Raw genomic sequence first — 24,520 nt, 5'->3', positions numbered from 1 at the left:
CTTTTATTTTTATGGCAACTTTTAGAAGCCTTAACGCCACCTTCTGGACTGGAGTGTGGTGCAGGGGGGCTTATAAATCTACATGAATTAAATTATATTTATTTATTTAAATTATATTTATTTGCAAAAACTTAAATGTAGTCCTTCCTGTCCTCTCACTCCTACCTACCTACCTACCTACCCACCCGGAGGGAATTACAACATCAGGTGTTTCTGCGTGTACCCCTGATTAATTAGAGGCTCTGAACTAACACGATTTGTGCGTCTGCACGTGTCAGTTGTGTGACAGTGAAGTAAAGGCTGTGACGTCCTCTGAGGCCTGATGAGGTGCAGATAGTGAGTGATTGATGTGTGTCCGCTAACAGGTTCAGGACGTCTGAGGCCTGTGCATCAAGTATAAATTTAAACTGACAAGCCTCAATTTAAAGCTGAAAGTCAATGTGTTTAACTTCACAGTCATCAATTTACATCCAACACAGAAGCAAAACAATGTTCTCTCATTGATTTCTGACACTGAGCAATAGACTAAAACACACCGAGCCACAAAACATTTTAACTATTATAAAACATATATTTATTCTAATCCAGTCTTTACCAAACTGTGTCTCTTGAGTCACGGCACAAATACATTATGCTGCTTTTTAAAACCATATTTACATTCTGAAAATGCTGTATCCATGCTCGTATCAAGCTAACGTTAGCTAACCACATTAGCTATCACTAAGCTAACAGGGTCACAGTAGCTTCGTTGCACATAAAAGAAAAACTCTTAAAAACCACAAGAAAGATAAAATAAAATAAACAGTGTAATCAACAAAAAACAGAATTAATTACTATTATATCAGCTAATTTACCAGCAGAATGGCTCTTTAAATGCCATCTCTGCTACGTACCCGTTGCATATCGTGTTCATGCCTCTTTAAATTAGTAAAGTATGAAGATGGTGCACAATTTAAAATGAAAAAGAGGAGAAAACAAAGCCACTGAGGATCCATGATAATTTTAGTAAAGTAAAACTGGATGCTACGAATCTAGACGGGACGAAGTAACAATAGTTTATTTTCATCGTGAATGAACAGAATATAAATCTAGATCTAATCAGTATCTGGTCTGACCCCCCTTCACCTTCCAGGCAGCATCAGTTCTTGGACACAGTTTTTGGAGGAACTCGACTGGTAGTTTCTTCCAAACATCCTGGAGAACTAACCCCAGATCTTCCTCAGATCTTCTGTCTCTTCATGTAATACCAGACTCAGTCCATGATGTAGAGACCAGAGCTCTTTCCTCTGAAGATAGTTCTTGTCTGGACGTTTGGGCTCTTTGTTCTGCTGCAGAATAAACCTCCTCCTCCCTGATGGTGTTGATGATGGATCAGTATCTTCCTGTATCTCTCAGCATTGAGGACCATTAATCCCAACTAAACTCTCCAGGAGCCTCCTCCATGCTTCACTGTTGCCTGCAGACTCTCATTATTGTAGCTCTCTCCAGCCCTTCAGTGAACAAACTGACACATATTTCACCTGCTGCTTCATCAGTCCAGATGTTTCTGAGCCCAGTTCCTACGTTTTGGTTCATAGTCGAGTCTCTTGGTCTTGTTTCCATGTCAGAGTTATGGATTTTTAGCTGCAGCTCTTCCATGACGTCTCCAGACAGTAGATGATGAACCTGGGTCAGTTCTGAACTGATGCTGCTGGACGTCTTCAGATTTCAAAGGGAAATAAGTTTCTAAGTTCCCGTGGTCGACCACTGCGTCTACGATCCTACAAAATCCCCGACTTTGTTCGAGTGAACCTCTAATGACTGATGCAGGTTTTAAGATAAAGGTGTAGTAACACCAGATATTAGATTCCTCTTCTGTTCGCTCACTTTGCATCGTGTAAATCTTAGTCCGCAGCGTTTTTCTTTCTGCACAGCACAGTGTGTGTGTCGGTGTCGCCCTGATAGAAGCTCGTATTAATCGACCAGCGCCTGCGTCCTGGTGACCGGGTGTGAAGGTGAAGGTGCGTCTGCGTTGACAGTCTCTTACCGAGGCCACGGAGCTGCTGCTGCTCCCCAGGGCTCCGACTATTACCGAGCCATGGATCACGTCTCCGCTGCAAGACCCTGGAGACAGGCCGAGACAAAGACATCCGTCTTACGGGTTTTTCCATCAGTGACTCCTGCTTCCGTCTTCTTCTGCAGCTGCATTTATTTATTTTATTTCAAGTTTTGATTCTCACGCCGGATTCAGTGAGTTAATCAAGTTGGAGGTGAATCATAAAATACGACACACGTTTGTTTACTTCCTAAAACGAACACGTCAAGACGCACGGACCAAATAAAATCCAGGTCGACTCAAACGCCGGCTTCAAAAAGGAGAAGATGACGGAGAAATAAATAATTCAACAGTTAATGTGACAGCACAGACTCTTAAAATGAGGATGGGAATTAATATGATGCAAAATGACGTCTGCTTTTAGTTTTTACTGTTTGGATTATTACCATTTAAATTAGCAGATCATAAAGTAATAAATCTGGCTATTTTCTATTAGAAATACACATCAGTACAAACCATAAACTGTAATTCTGACCCGAGGATGGTGCAAATGAAAGATAAGAGGATGCATGATGCATCAAATCCATCTAATAGCACTTAAAATGATAATCGTTACTTCTGCAGCACTTTCCAAATAAACAGTACAGAGAAAAAGAAAAGAAAAAAACACTTAGAGAAATAATATCATTGGACTAAATGAATAAATGAAAATGTAAGTGCAGGATGACTCATCAACATCTTTGTGCCACTGTTTGACCAGACACTGGTGCATAGTTGACCAATAATTCAAGATATGTCAAATAAATCCATTTAAAAATGAGAAAAGTTCATGTTTCCAGCAGTGAGCTCGTCTCTCTGGACTCTGGGAAGCGTCTCAGCATCATTACGCTCGGTGGACGTTTGTAACACGAGTCCGATCAATACTCATCTCCTCGCTCCGTCTCAGCGGCTGCAAACGAGTTCCTTAAAAGCAACTCGATGACGTTTTACCGACCTTTTTAAATGTCCCACTGAGATCTGAATATTTGTCATTAGGATTAAGCAGCTCCTTCATGGACTCAACATCTGGATTATATTAGACACGATTCTGCTATTTTTTAAGAAAATGTTTCATGCAGCACAAGAAATATCTCCTGATGCCACAGGAAGCAGGAAGTTGAGCCCAAAGGAAAATATTCAAAAGCTGAAACTGGAAAAAGAAAATGTATTTGATTATTTAAAAAAATTAAAAAACAAACAAACAAAAAAATTAAAAATTAAACCTTGCTTTTATTGTGTAGTCTAAAACATTTTAATTTTTTTATTTTTGTTATTATTTTTCTTGTTATTTGTAATTATTTTAAATTTTATATTTTTATTTTATAATTATTTTTATTCTAATTTTTTTGATTTTATATTATTGTTTTTTTATTATTTTTATTGGCATTTGTTATTATATATATATGTTTATTTTTAATAAATAACCAGAGTTGAAACTTATTAGGGAGAAGAAGCCAACACAAGGGAGGAAAGGAAAACCAGAATAAACCAAAAACAAAAGAAAAGTTATTTTATTATTTTAAAATCTCAAACTAAAAATAAAAAAGAAACCTTGCATTTTTATTTTCATTTTTTAAAAATATTCTTTTATTGTCATTTTCATTATTTTTTATGTTTTTAGTTTTTTCTTGTCATTTTTTAATATTTTTTATTTTTTTATTGTCACTTTTTCTTGTCATTTTTTAGATTTTTTATCGTAGTTTTTCATTTTTATTGTCATTTTGTGAGTAGTGTAGAACAAAAGAGAGAAAGTTGATATTAGACTTAATGTTTACATCTACAAGTCAAAAAAAACTACTTCTAGTCCAACATGAAGCCACAGTTTCCTCCGTCTAAACCTGAGATGAGGAGCTGGTTGGACTCGAGTTAAAGGCTCAGCTGTTGCGTTATTGACGGACGCTCCGTGTTTATTGGGTCTGGACGTATTTTAGGGACGAGCTCGGCCGTTACGTCCACTTTATAGAGAACACGGGACATGAACAGACATGAACAGACATGAACACATGGACAGACGAGCTGCAGAGACGCCTGAATCTCAGAGAACTAATATTATTTATTGTGTTTCCTCCGCTCTGATCAGAGCTGCTTCCAAAACCCAAATCCCGAGATCTCTGATGTAAGCTTAGTGTAATAACACAAACACGTACAAGGACAGAGATGACACCTCCTCCTCCTCCTCCTCGTCCTCCTCCTCCCCCTCCTCCTCCATGTTTGACCATTATAAATCATATAAATCACAGTGGCTGGAGCCTCCTGCACAGTTATTAATCCTCTCTGACCCTGAACCCGCTGAGTCTGAATGAAATAATTTAGAGGTGAATACGTTCAGTTTTATTGATTTAGACACAGATATTTAAAGGCTGATGTGTTCCACTGGTTCTAATAGTTTTATTTCTACCTGATCCACAGAGGAACCTCCCCTCAAACATCCTCCCCCACTAACAACATTCAGCACATTCACTGTCTTATGTCTCATGAGACCTACTGGATATTAGGAGGTGGTCATAATGTTATGGCTGCTCTCAGTCAGACCTTGAACCTGAGCAGATGTTGCTACTAAACTAAACTAAACTATGATCTCACCTTTAAAACTCAGTAGGAGCAGGAAGTTCCCCCCAAATGTTTGTCCCCAAGGAAACAATCTCCTCAACGTTTGGTTCCTACCTCCAGCTCCTCTAACTCCTTCATCTCCTCCACCTTCTCCTCCTCCATCTCCTCCACCTCCTCTAACTCCTCCATCTCCTCTAACTCCTCCAACTCCTCCACCTTCTCCTCCTCTAACTCCTCCATCTCCTCCACCTCCTCTAACTCCTCCATCTCCTCTAACTCCTCCATCTCCTCTAACTCCTCCAACTCCTCCACCTTCTCCTCCTCCATCTCCTCCACCTCCTCTAACTCCTCCATCTCCTCTAACTCCTCCACCTCCTCTAACTCCTCCATCTCCTCTAACTCCTCCACCTCCTCTAACTCCTCCATCTCCTCCACCTTCTCCACCTCCTCCTCCTTCACCTCCTCCATCTCCTCCAACTCCTCCAGCTCCTCCACCTCCTCTAACTCCTCCAACTCCTCCACCTTCTCCACCTCCTCCTCCTCCATCTCCTCCAACTCCTCCACCTTCTCCACCTCCTCCTCCTCCATCTCCTCCATCTCCTCCAACTCCTCCACCTTCTCCACCTCCTCCTCCTCCTCCTCCATCTCCTCCACCTCCTTTGATCTCGTTGTTCTTGTTGGATGCTAAAAGCCACAGTTGTAGCTGTTAATTAGCTGCTATTAGCACGTTTGGGTCCAGATGCTCATCAGCTCCGCGGACACATTAGTGGGTTTAAGAGCTAAAAAAACAAAAACAGGAAACACTCTAGAAACTCTGGAGGATATAAAATATAAAATTAAAACTAAAATCCATTTTTACTACCTGAGAAGCTTTATCCAGGAATCATTTTATCTCTTATAATAATAATTATAATAATAATAATAAAACATTAGGTTGAATAATAAAGAATTTATTGCTGCGTTTATTACTGAATATATTGACATTAACTCACATTTTTCCGTCATAAAATGATATTTTGTTGTAGTTGACTATATTTTCTAATGAGTATTAATTAAATACATGAAATATATATATTTTATAAATTATAATGAGATGTAACTCAGCTCGTTAACCTTAGAAATGAAACGAAGCATCTTTCCATTAGTGTATTTTATTCTAGTCACCAGTCTGGTCAGTGTGTTTCTCTTTTATTTTCCTTTAGACGTGAACCGTGTGTGTTTAGCTGCGTCTGCGTCATCTCAGGATTATTCTCCTTGTTCATTCACTCGTCATGAAAATAAAACATCTCTGACGCCCGGAGCAAGAGCCAGAATTAATTCTCGGGTTCTTGGTTTTCAATTTGCTTAACCAGCTCTTTGAATGTGACGCAGGATGAGATTTATTTATTTATTTATTCATTTAAATCCAGTCTGGGCCGAATTCACACACTGATTCATGTAGATGTTGTGGTTTTAGTTCGTGTGGAGCTGAATGAAGAGGCCGAGCTGCTTCTTCACGCTTCATCACCACCGGCTGATTTCACTTCTTATTCTTTCTTGGTTTCTTGGTTTTATCATGAGACAAACTCACTGTGTCACAGTCACTAGGTGAAAACCTTCCAGTTAACATTTCATCTGTGGTGGTTCTGGTGCTTTAGTTCCTAATAACTGAGAAAAGATGTTGACTCAGCTGTGGTTTTATTATAGTTTTATCTAATTGACAAGTGTTCCTATTATTTTGACATAGCACCAGAGACTGATCATCCAGTTCAATCAACACATTTATGAGGTTGTTTCTACATCATCAAGATTATTTTTATTGTCATTGTTTTTCATTTTTTTTATTTATTATATATATTATTTTCATTGTCATTTTTTGTCATGTTTTTATTTTGTTTTATTGTCATTTTTTCCTTTTTTATTGTCATTTCTATTGTAATCGTTATTTTTATGATTGTTTTTATTGTCACTTTTTATTGTTTTTATTTGTATTGTCTTTCTTACATTTTTATTATTTTTTATTGTTTTTTATTTTTAGTGTATTTTTTAGTTTTATTATTTTGTATTGTCATTTTTCTTAATATCTCTTATTGTTATCGTTTTTATTTGTACTATGCTTTTTATTTTATTTTTCATTTTTATTATATTTTTTATTTTTACTATACTTTTGAATTTTTATTGCCATTTTTGTATTTTTTTATATTATTATTTTTATATTTTTTTATTTTATGATTATTTCATTTTTTTTGTTGTTTTTTATTTTTATTGACATTTTTCACTGGTCACACAGAGAAAAACAGAATATTGTCTCTCATCCATTAAAACAGTCATGAAGGAGGAAACTGTCCAGTGTTAATATGAGAATTCATTCACTAATAAACCTGATGAAGTGGCCAGTGAGTGAACATGCAGTAGTTTCAGTGAATACCTGCAGTAAACTCATGCCAGTGTAAAGTTTAGAGTATTTTAACCATTTAACCATTTAACCATTTAAACATTTAAACATTTAACCGCTTTAACTGACGGGTTCAAGGTTCCAGAGCAGATGAAGAAACTGTTTCACAAACAAACAAAAAGGGAATAAAAGTAAAAGTAAATGAATCGGTTCTAACAGCTGATGCTCCTCATCTCGTCTGTTGTAACGTTGTGATGAACATGCACGACTCCCTCTGTGTGTGTGTTTGTGTGTATATGTAAGTATGTGCATGCAAATAAACCGCGTGTCCAGGTTTGTCTGCGCATCAGATTCGCCGTTGCCCCCGGCAACAGGGTCACCTCTGAATGGTATCCATTGGTTACCTAAACATTCTGGGCTGCGATGATACAGAGGAGAGTTAGAGGAGGTGACGTCCACACGTCCTCTTCGTCTCAACGCAATGATTCAAATCCAACTTTATTCATAAATATAAAATAAACCTAAAAACGCTGCATCACAAATGAAACGAGGCTGAGATGAGGATCTTTAGGTCCATGCAGCATGTCTGGTTGTTGTTTTTTGGATGTGGAGGGTAATAATATTTTTTCCATAACAATGAGATAATAACAAGATTAATGTTGCATTGAGGGAGATGAGCAGCTGTTAATCAGGGTTAATTAAGGGAGGTTTATTTTAAGTGATTTAAAGCGACTGTGGATTTAACGTGGAGACTTTCAGCTTGGACTCGAATGTTCACGACGTTTTTCTATCGTTTCCCCTTTTTCCTCATAAAGAACCAAACAGTCTGAATATGTTTAAAGACACATTCTCTCTTTGCACCAAAAGCTCTTCTTCTATTTAAAAATAAAAAATTCTCCACCTGGAGTCGAAAAGGTTCAGGCTTCTAAGTCAGTTTTGGCCTTTGAATCTTCCCAGACATGTAACGAGACAGAACACACAGAGGAAAAGGTTAAGGAGGACGATCGGAGACACAAACATTTATACGACTCGACTTCGGTGAAACAGGAAGTAGAAACTAAAGAGTTTGGGTTCGTTCTCTGACGAGTCACAGCTGATTTGGAGACATACACAACAGTAGGAAGGTGGTCATAATGTTACGGCTGATCTTTGTGTATTTACAGACACTAATTACTTGAATTTGAATTAAAGCTGAAACTCTGCTCTGGTCCCAGATTCTAGAAACTAAATCGCTTTGTTAAAATGTGACAGATTCAGGTGAAGTTCTGAATAAAAAATTAAATCAAACACGATGAAAGTGACGCTGAAAACCAGTTTTCTTTCTGTGTCCCATTCGTCCTCGTACGTCTTTAAAATCTCCTTCTTCTCTTCCCTGTACTCTCCTGTATTCCTCTCTTCTCCCCCCACAACCACCCCCTCCCTCCTCCCCCCTTCCTCCCCCCTTCCTCCCCCCTCCTCCCCCAGCATGGCCGTGCCGAGTTTTCCTGGGAAGGTATCAATGTAAGTCTCCTTGTTTAAATCTCCCCCCTCCTCCCCCTGCTTTTCTCCCCCCTCCTCCTCCCCCTCCCGCCTCCCTCACTTTGTGCTTTGACATCCCACCTGTTCATCCATCCACCTCTTCCTGCCCCTGCTTATCCCCCCCCTCCCTCCCCCTCCCTCCCTCCCTCCCTCCTCCATTCGTCTGCTAAGCTACTGTACCACCGGCTTCACAGATAACAGGCTGTAATAATCTCATCGTATCTGCGGCTGAAGTCCCAGTTTCTCTTCAAAGCATCAGTGGGAAGACGCGCATCAGCTGTTTTTTTTGTTTTGGTTTGTTTTGTACATTTGGTTTAAACTAAAAAACAGAAAAATTCAACATTTTTCAGACCCCAAACTGATGCAGAGGTTAAGTAGCTCTATATTAAAGCCTAGTGCTGTTTATAAATATATTATTATTATTATTATTATTATTATTATTATTATCATTTTGCATTCGATATTAAACTATTAAAATAATACACAGGTTCAAATATTTTATTATTTCTGCCCTAAACATAAACTGGTGCATTAATCTTGGCCAAGTTCAGGAACCTGATTGGTGATTGGTTGAGCAGCGATGGGGGCGGGGCCTACTGTGTACAGGAAGCTTTGATTGACAGGTCTGCCTCCATTTATCCCTTCACTAAAATATGTTGGATTCATCTTAAAAAGGCCTAAAGAAGCCAAAAAAACGTCAGACGTTGTAGAGTTCTTTAGCCCTGACGCTACGTTAGCTGGTTTGAGGCTGGTTTGAACGATGCTAATGCGCTAACTACTTTCCCCAGAACTCTGCTGATGCTTTTTTTTTGCCATAAAACACATGTTTCACAGACCAGGCTCCAGTGGATGCAGCACTAATAGAGGAAGATTGTTGTAATAGCCACATCCGCACGCCTGCTGACTCACCACACCTCATAATATCACTGCTGGATCATAACCCAGCTACACACCACACAGGCAGCAGATACTATCGGGTTCCTTGTGTATTGTAATTAATGCCCTTTAACGGAAAATATTCCATCGCATCCATCACACGATCCCCCGTGTAACAGAGCTCACGTGGTTGTTCTTGTTTTTTTTTGTTTGTTTTTTTCTTGTATTTCCACTGTAATTAGTTTTTTGGGAGGACTTCATTAAGATCCAGACTCTGTCTCTGCTTTCATTAGTTTACAGGTTTGTTTGCTTTGAGCCCGGACGCCAGGAAGTAGAGTAGACACTGATTCTTCATTGTGATCAGAGATGAACTGTTTCCCTTATGCTCTGTCTCAATCCCTGGGTTTGGTTCATCTTTGTTTCTCCATGTTTCTGTTCCTTTAACCTGATGTTTGGAGCTCAGAGAGGATGGATTTATACCAACCAGAGAGGAACCAGCTGATCAAAGACCACGTTCTCCAAAGGGGAGATTATTACAGGAAACTGGACGTGTAGAGTTTCTAGATGTTTCAGGTTTGAGGTTTGAATATCAGAAACATCAGAAACATCAGAAACTCGCTGGACTTGTTTCTGTAGGAAACAGAAACCACTAATTGCCATTAGCGTCTGGATAAACTAAAGCTAAGTAAACATCCGCCCACGGATAACAAAAAAAATTACCGTCATTCACCATTGGACGAAATTCTAAATTGGATGAACACTGGGAAGTTGGTGACGGCTGCAGGTTGAAGGACGAAGTAGTTTGGAGGAATTTGTTGGTAAAAACGACGCTAGTTAAACCTCTGAGATGTTCAGCCGCACTTTGAATTTTGCCAAGAGCACAAACTACAGTGAGTTACGGTAATTAAAAAACCACGATGGACAATAAATGATGGATAATTAGGATAATTAGTTAATGGATAACTAGATAATTAATGGACAGTTATAAATATGGACAACATGTCTCCACTTCCTCTGAACCAAACTGATGCTACTTTCTCAGGGACAATGACTCGTCCATATTTTCCAACTAATTGTCGCCATTATGTCAAATAACAAACTAAAACTAAACTTATCCAAACAAATTGACACTTGAACATTCATCAACATCATATTAACTACCTAAAATGACAGAAACCATCCTTGAAAATAAAACTTTGACTCGTATTCCAGTGTTTTAGTTTGGCCCATCCACAAACATGGAGGAGGCGGAGCTTATGATCTATGCTGCAGCAAGACACCAGGGGGCGCTCTACTGGCTTCGGCTTCTCTTTATACAGGCTATGGTTTAAAGAATGGCTTCAAAACAACAGGAAGTACAAGAGAATTGCGCCACTACAGATAAATACTGTTTCGGTATCTGTTCTTGTTCGTATTTGTATTTGACGTATTTGTGCTAAATACCAGCTGCTGTGTTATAAATTGGTTTAGAATCACGGTGAAACCCTTTTATTTATTTATTTATTTTTATCTGTGATTCTCTTCACTTCAATCAATGCTCCCCGTAAGCCATTTACAAAGTGCTCAGATAATTAACCTTCCTTTCTTCTTCCCTCTATTACAACCTCCATCCATCCTCTCTTCCTCCATCTCCCTTAAACTATTTCTTTTCTCTGATTCTTCAATCATCTGCTCCTTTCACCTCAATTTCTTTTATTCCATTTCCTCCACCCCCTCGCATTTATCTCTCCCATCTATTCACATTTTTTGTCATTTCTCCTGTCACGTTGATTCTTTTAAAGTCTCATCTACATCCCCGCTCGCATTCTTTTACGCCTCCCACTCGTTTTTGCTATTTTCTGCCCTCCTCACTTCTCTGTGTCTCTCTCTAGTTGTCCATGGAGGACACCACTTCCATCCTGCCTCGTCTCAAGAGGAAGTCCGCCAACACCTATGGGATCGGTGCCCTGGCTAAGTCCTCTCTGACAGGTGTGTCAGGTGTGTGTCTGTGCTGCTCGGTGGTAAAACAGCCCCCATGTTGCCTCCACATGCTCCACGACGGCGGCTCCAGGGTGAAGTTGTTGTTGTTGTTGAGCTAAACCAATTTTCTCTGTTGCGTAAAAGATAATTTCTGTTTTTTTTTTTTTTTCCCCTTGTCGGTGGTTATTTTAGTGCAACATAAGTGCAATTATCAGACCATCTGAAGCATATACCTGATAACGTAAAAGCCTCGCCTGCAAAAACAAAAAACAAAAACACGTTTTGATTGAGTTTAAAATCTGAGTCTCTGTTGACTCACATCTAATAAAACATTCATTCAGCTTCAGGCATAATGGAGATTTTACTACTTTCAGTTACATTTCTTAGAAGATGAGAGCATGAAAGAAGAGATTTAGTTAAACTTAACATGGTTAAAGTAGAAATTAAGGTTTTTATTTTATTGATTTTGTTAATTCTACACATTTGCTCCACAACCAAATGCAAAAAAAAAGTGCAAACTAATTACTTTACATCTCAGAAGTTGAAAGAAAGATTAACTTTTTAGTCTCATTTGTGTATTTTGCAAGTTTTTGCCAATTTATAAGACAACACATCCACTAACTGTACATAAAGATGGATGAACCATCTGAGATGTTACAAGGAATTTGACTCTAGTCTCAACACAAAGCGCACAAATAAGCGTAAAAATAAAAGCGTAAAAAATAAAAGCGTAAAAAATAGAACAGAGATGATGATCAGGGGCCTGAAAATACAGGAATTATCTTTGGAACTTTTCCACCAGAAGACGTTTTTATAAACAAACTGTGGAAGCCCTAAGCGGCCATGTGTTCACACATTATGTCTTCTGTTTTCTGGAGATCTCGAGTTAATTACCTCATTATCTCTAGAAAATTCAGTTTTCTTGAGATAATGTGTTAATTATCTCGTTATTTTGAGAAAACTAACTCAGTTTTCTTGAGATAATGTGTTAATTATCTCGTTATCTTGGGAAAACTAGCTCAGTTTTCTCAAGATTTCGATATATTTAAGAGAGTTCTGTCATACGTGACGTGCCATGCTGACTATTAATAATAATAATAATAATAATAATAATAGCCTAACGTAATAGGGCTACTGACAGGTGAGACATTTGTTTTGTGGTTTAATGTTTGTTAGATAAAGGTAAAGGTTCTAGAAAACGAAGCTTTTGAAAACAGAGGAAATAACATGTATGAACACATGGCCACTCAGGGCTTCCGTAGGTTTCACTGCATCAATGGACAACTTCACTCTGGAGGAGGAGGAGGAGGAGGAGCTTGGGACCAACATGGCCGCCCCTGTGGGTGCCCCCCCTTCCCCCACTTTCCTTTATCACTCCCCCTCTCTTCCATTGATACCAACAACAAACGTCAATGACGGACACATTTCAGAGTCATTGACGGAAATTCAATCAGATTTCAAAGAAACTAAAGTAAGAGCGATTCCTTACTTTGTCGACCCACTGAAGCATCTCCACAGGCGTGTTGGGTAGTGTCTTTGTAACGTGGCCGTGCTGCTGCTGGTGGTGCTGGTGCTGGTGCTGGTGGTGGTGGTGGTGGTCGTGCTGTGGCCTGATATCTGTGCCTCTTTTGTGCAGTGTCGTGTCTACAAGTGGCTCTCTGGTGTGTTGTGCTTCCAGCTGTATAGTGTCTTATGATGTTTAACTGTAGCACCGTATTTTCCGTTGTAAATAAATTTCTTGGTGTCATTTAAAAAGTGTATAGTATTATTATTGTTATTATTGTTATTATAATTATTTGAGAAATTTGAATAGCCAAGACCCCAACACCCTCCCCTCATCCTTCATTCTTTCCACTCCTATTTCCATCCCCATTTAGTCTCTGCAGGGAGTGTTTGATTTTCAAATGAGATTGTCTCTCTTTGTCTAAGGGGAAAACTGCTTCTATTTATAACTCTGCCTGTAAGTTGCCCCGTGGACCCGGGAAGAGAAATTTCTAAAGCTCTTTGTCTCTGTTGATTCACGCCAGCTTGATTTTAATTTAATAAAAAAAAAAAAAGAAAAATCTATGGAGTCTCTGTGCACTTGGTTTGAATCCTGTATTTGCATCTTAATTGGGCGTAGATTTGCCAGCGGACCCTTCTCAGTTTTTTATTTATTTTTTTTTTTGTTTACCCTGAGGATTATTCTCTTCTGCAGCACGTTTTTAATTACGTAAAGTCTAATGGACCTCATTTAGTCTGTTTACCAGGAGATGAGTAACGGCTTTAATTATTAATTTGTGTTCAGTCGTCATCAGGTAGCTCGATTATTAGTCACCTGACCATCACTCTTAAACATAAAGCAGCGTTATCAGTGCATGTATTTTATTATTCTATACTTATGAAATGAAATATTCACTTATTAAGTATAGAATAAGTGATTATTTCATTCAGTGAGCTGATAAGATCCCAGAGAGATTGATGCATTAAACTACAAGAAGACGTCTTTGTTTGCATTCAAAGTGGTCGGCAGAGCTTCATCTTAATTATTCATCCTTTACGTGGAGATTGAAAAAGCAATTACAGGGAAGAGAAATCTTCAGAGGTCGTCTACTGACAGATTTAGCTAAACATCCGCCAGGTTTAAGAGCCAAAGAACCACTTGTCAACACATTAGTTCAGTCCTATGCGACATTTATTGATCAGCCGTGTTACGGAGAAGCTTGATTTATAGCTGCCCATCGATTCTACGCTGTAGCCACGGTGTAACCTGACGTACACCTCTGAAGAAATACAACTACACGTTGCAGCCATGGAGAATGAATTACAGGACAATGCCGGAGGTTAGGCTAGGAGGCTATGAAGTGCTGCCATTATCTGGGAGGCTACAAGGGGCTGGCATTAACTGGGAGGCTAGAAGGTTGGGATGAGTTACTATGAGCTTAGAGGCTATATAGTCATCCAAGAGCTACTATTATCTTGAAGGTTAGGAAACGACACTATTAGCTGGGGGGAGCTATTGTTAGCTGGGAGGCTAGGAAGATCTACTATTATCTGAGAAGCTAGGAAGAGCTACCTTTAACTTGGAAGCTAGGTAGATCTACTATTAGCTGGGAGGCTAGGAAGAGCTACCTTTAGCTTGGAAGCTAGGAAGAGCTACTATTAGCTGGGAGGCTGGGAAGAGCTACTATTAGCTGGGAGGCTAGGAAAAGCTACTATTATCTGGGAGGCTATGAAGAGCTACTATTAGCTGGGAGGCTAGGAAGAGCTACTATTATCTGGGAGGCTATGAAGAGCTACTATTAGCTGGGAGGCTATGAAGAGCTATTATTAGCTGAGAGGCTATGACGAGCTACTATTAGCTGGGAGGCTGGGGAGATCTACTATTATCTGGGAGGCTAGGAAGATCTACTATTAGCTGGGAGGCTAGGAAGAGCAACTATTATCTGGGAGGCTGGAAAGAACAACTATTATTTGAGAGGCTACGAAGATCTACTATTATCTGGGTGGCTGGTAAGATCTACAGTTAGCTGGGAGGCTACGAAGAGCTTCTATTAGCTGGGAGGCTGGAAAGAACAACCATTAGCTGGGAGGCTAGGAAGATCTACTAGTATCTGGGAGGCTAGGAGGCTAGAAAGACTTGTTCCGCCGCAGAGGAATGGGCTGAAAAGCTGCCAACAGAGGTCAACAGTAAACTCCAACCAGTGGCTTGATGTGTCACAGCGTATCAGGACTAAAAGTCCATGCAGACTCATCCTGATGTGCGACTAAATGTGTATTTATTCGCTAATAGAGCCAAATCTATGGTAGGTAGTTGTCATAATCTCATATCCAGTCAAAAACTTACCTCAGTCCATCCACACCAGGACATGTCTGGCCTCTTCTACTAAACCTCTACATTACAGTTTCTCATTATCATTCTCCTCCCTCCCTCTGAGCCTCAGCTGGAGGTGTAGCCAGCCACAGAGGCCAGAAGTAGTTTTGACAGTGTGTTGCTGATCTGCCCCCCCACCCCACCACCACCCACCCCCACCTCCTGCTGCCCTCATACCTGCTGCAGGCGTGACTCGCTCCATGAAGGACAAGGTGACCAAGCCCACGGCCATGGCCCAGGGTCGCGTCGCCCACATGATAGAGTGGCAGAGCTGGGGGAAACCATCTGCGGGGCCCATGGGGGGCGCGGGACATACCAACCTGCAGAGGGAAAAGGAGAGGAGGATGGAGAACGACGCTTACAGCGACCTGAGCGACGGCGAGAAGGAGGCTCGCTTTGCTGCAGGTAAGAGAATGTACCAAGGAGAAGATCTACCTCCACACATTACCTTCATAACCTTTTGTTTAGGTTACGGTAAGTCTCCATATGTTGGGTTTGGCCAATCATCAATGCGTTAACAGGTAAAGACCCGGATGTGATTATATCACACCGGTACTGGCCTCCCCAGACTGGCTAAAACTATATTTAAGAATACAGTTTTAAATTCTATTACTCAACAGACCCACTGCTACTGGACTTCCCAAGGTCCAGGCTCAAAAACAGAGCTGATGGAGCCTTTTTAGCTGTGAGGCTGGGAAGAACTACTATTATCTGGGAGGCCAGGAAGATCTAATATTAGCTGGGAGGCTGGGAAGATCTACTATTATCTGAGAGGCCAGGAAGATGTACTATTAGCTGGGAGGCCAGGAAGATCTACTATTAACTGGGAGGCTGGGAAGATCTACTATTATCTGGGAGGCCAGGAAGATCTACTATTAACTGGGAGGCCAGGAAGATCTACTATTAACTGGGAGGCTGGGAAGAACTACTGCCTCAGGTTTATCCAAGCAGTTAAAATGGATACTTTTAAGTATGCTACTAGGGACTGGAACAGACGTTTCTGTTCCATTGGGATCGATTTACATGCTAATAATGTGCTTATATTTTAATGTAGAACTGATTATCAAAGGTTTACATTGCCTCATTCAGTCTGATTGAGCTACTATTAGCTGGAAAGTCAGGAAGAGCTACTATTGTGTGGGGAGTTAGGAAGGGCTACTATTAGCTGGGAGGCTGAGAGCCTAGGAAGAGCTACTATTAGCTGGGAGGCTAGGAAGAGCTACTATTAGCTGGGAAGCTAGGAAGAGCTACTATTAGCTGGAAAGTCAGGAAGAGCTACTATTGTGTGGGAAGCTAGGAAGAGCTACTATTAGCTGGGAAGCTAGGAAGAGCTACTATTAGCTGAGAGCCTAGGAAGAGCTACTATTAGCTGGGAAGCTAGGAAGAGCTACCATTAGCTGAGAAGTCAGGAAGAGCTAATATGCCAGAACACTGAAGTCAACAGACTAACTGCTATTAGACTTCTCGATGTCCAGAGTCTTTTTAGCTGGAAGGCTAGGAAGATCTACTGTTAGCAGACCAAACCCAACCAAACTGTCCAACTCAAGAACAGGTTGAAGCTGCTCGGACCTCGGATCATTTAAAATCATCTCGCTGGCCTTCAGTCCAGGTTGATTTATCTTATTGCACAAACACAGTTTACTTACCTCTTGTCTTATTGTTTCTTCCTCTTCAGGCATCATGCAGCAGTTTGCGATCTCAGAGGCGACTCTGTTTGGCTGGAACTCCATGGACGGGGAGAGTATGGGAGCCGGCTCCAACCAGGGCAGCGTCGCTCACCTGAGCGAAGTGAACCAGGAGAGCATCACCAGCAGAGGTACAGCGCTCTTCAAAGCCCTCTGAGTTTCTGTTCTGCACAGATACTAATCCTGATGCAGCCCCGTCCACTGGTTTCCCAGCCAACTGCGAAGGACTTTTTGAAGGGCAGCGCACAGCTGCACATATCTGCCTTTCACTTCTACGGGGCAGTCGCTCAGAAAACATCCAAATGACAAATCCAGATGACAGCCTTGTCATTTCTGAAACATCAGAGGACACTCGAACGAAAACACAGATGGGGTTTCATGTGTGAAAATGAAGTAAAGATTTTTTAAAAATTAGCTATATTCAAAGAAGTAAGTGTTTTAATTAACCTTTTTCACTTAATGGTGACATGAGATGCAAACTCATATCATGATTTGCGGTTTGAGGCTTTCAGCAAGATTAAAAACAAAGAAATGCGTCTGACCTCATCTCACTTACAGAGTAAACTGTTTTCCTTATTGCTTCTCGTTGGTGTTTAGCAAAGCGGAGCTCGGTCCAAGACCCGAGGGATCCTGTAGGTTAGCGCAAGGACTTAGCCCTGCTCTCATTAACACCACCATATGGACTCTGCTCTGTTTCATCTAGCATGTCACAGCAACACAAACACAGCGGCGATTACAATACTGCTGATCATGCATCTACCTCAGGTTTATCCAAGTAGTTAAAAGGGACCTTGCTACTATTGAAGGTGCTAATATTTTAATGTTGAACAGTCTGATTGATCAGTTTGATCTGATTGGGGCGGTTTTATTTGCAGTAGCTCTGATGCTTTATTATATTTAAGTCAGATTATTTGCTTAGATATCTAATTAACTGTATCGGAAATCCTTCTATCAAGAATGACAGAGTTTTACTTGCAGCAAGGAGCTAATACATGAACTACAGCAAGAACAGGATGGACTGACAGTAGCGTGGTTGGTTTCACTTTCATACAGTCGATCCTGTCCTAGAATGGAGACAACCTTGTCATAGCTAGTCATAACAAAGGAGGCTAGGAAGAGCTACTATTAGCTGGGAGGCCAGGAAGCTAGAAAGAGCTACTGTTAGGTGGGAGGCTAGGAAGAGCTACTATTAGCTGGGAGGCCAGGAAGCTAGAAAGAGCTACTGTTGGGTGGGAGGCTAGGAAGAGCTACTATTAGCTGGGCGGCTAGGAAGCTAGAAAGAGCTGGGTGGGAGGCTAGGAAGGGCTACTATTAGCTGGGCGACTAGGAAGCTAGAAACAGCTACTGTTAGGTGGGAGGCTAGGAAGGGCTACTATTAGCTGGGAGGCCATGAAGCTAGGAAGAGCTACTGTTAGGTGGGAGGCTAGGAAGAGCTACTATTAGCTGGGCGGCTAGGAAGCTAGAAAGAGTTACTGTTGGGTGGGGGGCTGGGAAGGGCTACTATTAGCTGGGAGGCCAGGAAGCTAGGAAGAGCTACTGTTAGGTGGGAGGCTACGAAGGGCTACTATTAGCTGGGCGGCCAGGAAGCTAGGAAGGGCTACTATTAGTCTATGAGTTGAAGTGTTTGTGGGGACCAGACTTCCAACCAACTTCCCCGGCTACAAATTTCCATCTATCCATCCATGTCTTTCTCACACCTCCCCCTCGTTTGTGCTTCCCTGTGCAGACCAGGTGCTCCATCACTCCTCTGCAGACGTCTGGCCTCACACCTACGTCTCCCAGGGCCTGTACTGCCTGTCGTCCTCGGACGGCTGGGACCCGATCACCAGCCAGCCTTCGGGCGTGGCCTCGCCTGCCGCCGGCTCCTACATCATGGGTGCTGGTGATGATTCGTCATCCATACAGTCCTACAGTGTGTTTTGGTAGCGTCCACTCTCTTCTGAGCGCCAGGTACTAGGTGTCTTATGTGCCATTGCAGGCGGCGGCAGCGGAGCAGGGGGTACCCCGGGTGATGGGTACGAGGGGACGGTAGGAGGTTACCTACAACAGCACCAGGCGAGTCAGCTCTCCCTGCAGCAGCATAATCAACTCCAACAGCTCCAACACCTTCATCACTACCAGCAGCAACAGTTTCTGCAGTACCAACAACAACAGGTCTGTAACCCCGTAGAAAAATGCTGCAGTTTTTAGAGTAAACAACAAGCCTGGCAGCACAACTGCCTTCATTAATGGTGTTAGATTAACAAACAGTCTCATATTTTAGACTACGATCCAGCAGTGTGATGAGATTATACTACCGAGTGTTTTTCTGACAATGCAACCGAGCTCCTACATCTGTGTCTGGAAACAAAGACCTTGTTTATGGCTGTGTTTTGTGCAGGCAGCATTAACTTGTTGTAAATCATCTGCTGTCGTTCAGCTCTCCCGGCTCTCTCTGCTGGAAGTTGTTTCTTTTTTCTTTTTTTTTTTTTTTCCTTTGCCGGCAAACGAAGTGAGTCATGATGAACTGTGACACCCGAAGACGTTTTTCTGGCTCGGTCGGTGCATTCTCAGAGCTCATTAAATAACCGTGGGTTATGAAATAATAACTCGAGAAGGTCAGGGACTGTGTCTCAGAAAAGGTGTACTGATCCAAGACCTCAAAGGAAATGAGCTTGTTAGCGTGACTGTGTGTATATTATAGGGCTTAACTGGAGAAGGGAACTATTGAATGCATTATGTTACATTTAGGATAAAACCTTCCAATCGGTCAGTCAGTTTTCCGAAGCATCTGTTGGTGAGTAAGAGCTTGAGACGTTTCTCGATGGTTCCCACCGTAAGTCATCTTCCTCCTGCACAAATGCTGGAAGAATAAAACTGAATTCCACACATGCATCCTTCCTTTTCCATCCTTTGTAGTCAAAGTTGAATAGGGATAAGCAGGAATTCTAGACGTCCCAAAACCCTTGCACAACATATCCCGGTTCTTCCAGGGGAATCTTATCCCAAATTTGGCCACTAACGTAAGGCTCCCATAAGGAACCGTCCCCAGATGCCAAAACTACTTTAATTATCCTCTTTTTGAAGGAGCTCACCACTTTAATGCAGTGGAGATGAGTCCCTGTGATCCTGGGAGCTGTGTTGTTTGGGGTAGGGTACTCTCAGCGGAGGGTACTGCTTCATGGGGCAGCATTACCTCATGAAGCCAGACTTGCGAGGGGCAAGAATCTGGCAGCCGGGGTTTGATCCATGGGAACCAGGTGGGCAAAGCCAGAATAAACATCACCTGCAGGACGATCGGGCGTCGGGTTCAGGTGCAAATGCACAAACCCTAAAACCCTTAAATGGATTTGTCTTTTCCGGAAAAGATCCCAGTTGAACGTGCATGCGATGCATCAGCTTGCCGTGCCTCTGAAAATGTCATGCAATTCTCTCTCTCTACTTCCAGACGATGGATCCCAGGCTACACAGTGCCTCCCATTCCCTCCAAGCCACCCCCAACAGCACCATCCACAGCCTGGGTCCTCCCACTCACCCTCGTCTGGCCGATCTGTGGGGAGTAGCGCAGGTCGAGGCTCACCAGGTAGGCACCTCGTCTGCTGAATCCAAATGATCACATTACGGACGTTTGCAGACAGGATGACGGTTTAATATGTTCTGATGGAGCGGTTATGACACTTTGCAAGGACACAGAGACGCGTATAAACTCTCAACAGTCGCCCCAGACAGTGTTAGTCTTGTTACTGTCGGAGGTTTATGTTTGGTTCCATCTATCAAATGATAAAAATCTGTTCTTATTGATTTTTTTTTTTTTTTTTGCAGGAGATGAGCTGTTTCTGTTCGTTTCTCATTCGTGATTATGCGCTAACGGTTTGTCTTATGGATGTGGCTTTGTTTGTACCAGCAGGCCTATTTAGCACACATCTGTAGTGCAGTGATTGATGAGCTGCCAGGGAAGCCAGCAAGGTAGGAGACAGGCTGGAAGTCCTGCATGGAGCACTGCCAGAAAAGTCTGCATGACAGCCTGAACCTTTTTTTTTTGGAAAGAGACATCTGTAATTCAGCCTGGTCGTCAAGAGTGGCATGACACAGAGTCTGCAAGTTCACATCTCTGGGCATTTGGATTCTTAATATTTCTCTTTCTCTTCAATGTCCTGCAGAGGTAAACCAAGCCGGACAGAACAACTCTTAACCTGCTTCTTCTTCTTCTTCTCGTTTTATTTGTCTTCTTTCTGGAGCGTGTCAGGGATCCCTGGACTTAAATACATGCCTCTAATTTAATCACGATTTAATCCCGTTGAACTTGACTGTTGCAGGTGGACATCGTCGCGCAGCTGAATGCACACATGGCCGAAATGGTGGGAGGTGGAGTGGTGGAGACGGTCGGAGAGGAGTCTGAAGGCATCTTAGAGCAACATGAGGAGGAAGAGGAGGATCTAACGAAGGTGGGGAGTGAACTACCTCAAAACGAAGTATCGATACCGGCATGAATTTTACTCAGCATCCAACATCACTATTGGAAACACTAAAGTGCACAAATGATGGAGCCAGCAGCACCTCTGCCTGTGGTGTCTCATGAAGTCTTAATTTCCTGTCTCCGCAGGTAGAAGAGGTAACATTAACCCTGGAGCCAGAGCCGTGCTCCCTGACACCGTCCCCGCTGAGGGAGGACGCCCCTTCGACCAGAGGCTCAAGCCCGGGTTTGGCGACGCAGATCTCCGAGTCGGTCAGCGGGAGGATACCGTTCGACGTCACGCCCTGCGTCGTCCAGTCTCTGGAGGAGAAAGACGAGGAGGCGGACGAGGGCTCCGTCGTCGTCGTCGCGACCAATTGAACCGAGCGGTCGCGACAAGACGAACGAAAAAAAATAAATAAATAAATTTAAAAAGAAAACAGGAAATAAATACTCCAATAATCAATCAAGCTATTATCCCAACCCCTCCCTCTCCCCATCACAAATATTTACCTACTCTGAGGAACTTTTTCAGATGGAAACGTGGGATGTACACAAACTAAATGCCAAGAAGCCCCTGGTGGAATATGACATTTAAGACAATGAACACATGAGACTTCTTGAACACAGCGACCACTGAATCAAACCGTGTGAGGATGAGATGGATTAATAATAAAAAAAACGTTTGGACCAACTGGACCCAAAGAACCAGGACTGAGACACTCAACAACAATAAAAAGAAGAAGAAGAGGAAGAAGAGGAGCAGACAAGAAAGAGAAGGGCCTATTTAAAAATTCAGTGCAATACAACAAACACGGACACGAACGGGTTTTGCAAAGACTCCGGTGCTCGGGTTCGAGAAGCTGTTTCTAAAACCTAGAAATGTCCGACGAACCTCAAACTTGATGCACTCGGAGTTATTTGCAAACCACACGATGATCTGGACACACAACCAAAAAGAAAGTGCATGCTTTTTAACAGTGACCTAGCCCTAACCAGTATAACACAGTATACAAGGTAATAATATATCAAATTGCTTTTTATAATAAAAATAAAACAAAATCCAATAAACAGATACGTATTTGTATGAATGTACGACTGTAAGTATGTTGACATGACGCACTACTCATGAATCCTCCTTCTTCTTGAATCCTATTTTGGTCTAAAACACAAGTCAACACGTCTCAGCTGTTTGTTATCCTGCACTTTATTCAACACAACACGACAAATGGACGTGATCTGAATGTTCATCATCAGCTCGTTAAGATGAAACATCTCGTTAAAACAGAGACGTGTTAAAAACACCCACCTCTGTCCAACAGTAACTGTCCTCTGAGTTGTTCTGCTTCTGTCTCTTTTGAGTAAGAAAATACAAAACACCAATCAGCCGTAACATTATGACCACCTTCCTAATGTTGTGTAGCTCTATGAAACAGTTGTGACTGAATGGACATGGACCTTCTGAGGTGATGAATGTTCTACTTGTTGGAGCAGTTGTGGTTGTTGTTGTTGTGGTTGGAGAAGTTGTCCATATTTTATCCGCTGCAGAACATTCAGCTCATGTCCATTTTTTCTTATTCGTCCTTATATATAATATATAAATAGATAATATAATGTGATGTCTCCAAACAGACAGATGTCTGACACATGTGTTTATTTGTATTTTAGGCCATAAACGTAAAGAGAAGACAGAGCACCAACCTTCACTTCATTCTCTGTAACTAAAGTCCTGAGTAGTTTCAGTTTTATCTTTTTTTATCTTGTGTCTTCTCCTTTAGGGATGTGAGCTACAGGTCTTTTCATTTTCTCCCACAGGATAAAAGTGTTTAACAACAGCAAACATCTGTCAAGGTCCAGGTCGAACATCGAGACGCATCAACGAGTTCTATGCAAAACTACCAATGATGTTGTTCAGCCCCTGACCTCAAACCGAGGAGGTAAAATAACAGATATGTATGAATATCAATCAGGACTCTGCACAAGTTTCTACAAACCAGAACCACGTCACAGCCTGTGTTCCTACAGATATAAAAGGAATCTATCATTAGCCTCGATAACTGATCACAGATAATCATCTGTCCTCTGTTTGTCCTGGTGTTTGTCCAGAGATCAGCGTTGGACAGGAGGTGGACATGAGCCAGAAGGTCCTGTTCTCCTTGTTTCAGTCCGGTTTCTGGATAAACTACGACCAGAAAAAAGTTAATGGTGCAACTTTCTGCTCCTTCAACTTCTGAAAATTAGTATTTTATGTCAAATTTAGATGAATTAGACGTCAATTATCTGTTTTTAAATTGACTTTGGAAGAATTCTGCCAACCCAGAAGTAAGAAGAAGATCTAATAAAATCAATATGGAATTTCAAAATCTGTTCAAATCTAATGGAAATAAGCAAATGAGTTTAAAAAGGCAGAAATGAAACCTCTGGTAAAAATAAAGTTAGGTTTGTGCTTTTGTTGTGTTAACCTGACAATTTTTATTTTCATTTTATTGCAAAACTTCACAGTTTTAGCATCATAAAAGTCACGTCTCAAGAAACGATTGAGATAATTATCTTACTAAAAACAGTTTAAATCCAAACAGGGACAATGCTAATGCTAAAAAGGAATTATCTGTGCACTTAAATGGATTCTTTAAGATTTAAAATGTGGAGCAGTTTTTTGTTTGTTTGTTTTTATTATGACCAAATCAAAGCTAAAGCTGCAACTTTCTGGATGAAAATTTGTATTTTAGATGGATTAGACGTCTTTTATCTATTTTTAAAATGACTTTGATAGAGTTCTGCCACCCAGAAGTGAGAAAAAGTTAAAATAAAACCATTATTTTATTTCAAAACCAGGTAACTAAGGTTAAAAAAAAGCAGAAATAAAACCTCTGGTAAAAATAAAGTTAGGTTTGTGCTTTTGTTGTGTTAAACCTGACAATTTTCATTATTTCAAGGCTATTTTTATTCTGCGGTTTCTCAAGAAAGTCGACTGAAGCCTGAACTTTTTGCGTTATTGTGAGATGTGTTGTCCAACTGGAAGGTTGTGTTTCTGTGTTACCTTGACTCGGTTCTCGGTCCAGACGACAGCGTAAAAGAAGCAGCAGCAGCAGAAGAATAAACGTCTTTGGAAACGTCTGCAGTTAAAACTATTCCTCCTCTCGTCACCTGGATGAATAAAGTTCACATTCAAACACATGACAGACAAAAAAAACCCTCG

At 41.3% G+C, this 24,520-nt stretch overlaps 1 protein-coding gene across 6 annotated transcripts in view; it reads left to right on the top strand.

The window, feature by feature from the left end:
• Positions 1-22,392, top strand: part of LOC125020478 (protein FAM131B-like) — a 50,257-nt gene extending 27,865 nt beyond the window's left edge. The window contains exons 3-12 of one of the 6 annotated variants that reach the window (XR_007114210.1): positions 8,463-8,498; positions 11,264-11,369; positions 15,391-15,609; positions 16,880-17,020; positions 18,616-18,771; positions 18,868-19,043; positions 20,317-20,451; positions 20,773-20,834; positions 21,185-21,313; positions 21,472-21,623. Coding sequence is in view for 5 of the 6 variants with exons in the window: in XM_047605829.1 (XP_047461785.1) it covers positions 8,463-8,498; positions 11,264-11,369; positions 15,391-15,609; positions 16,880-17,020; positions 18,616-18,771; positions 18,868-19,043; positions 20,317-20,451; positions 21,185-21,313; positions 21,472-21,702 (1,329 nt within the window). In the remaining variant the exon portion in view is untranslated. Of the gene's footprint in view, positions 1-8,462; positions 8,499-11,263; positions 11,370-15,390; positions 15,610-16,879; positions 17,021-18,615; positions 18,772-18,867; positions 19,044-20,316; positions 20,452-20,772; positions 20,835-21,184; positions 21,314-21,471 lie in introns of all 6 variants that reach the window. The other 5 variants (XM_047605831.1, XM_047605829.1, XM_047605830.1 and 2 more) reach the window with 5 other exon arrangements.
• The last annotated feature ends 2,128 nt before the right edge of the window (positions 22,393-24,520 follow it).

This window comes from Mugil cephalus, chromosome 14, assembly GCF_022458985.1.
Source record: "Mugil cephalus isolate CIBA_MC_2020 chromosome 14, CIBA_Mcephalus_1.1, whole genome shotgun sequence".
Taxonomy (NCBI): Eukaryota; Metazoa; Chordata; class Actinopteri; order Mugiliformes; family Mugilidae; genus Mugil; species Mugil cephalus.
The sequence above is the reverse complement of the archived record's forward strand: the minus strand, read 5'-3'. Positions and strand labels throughout refer to the sequence as shown.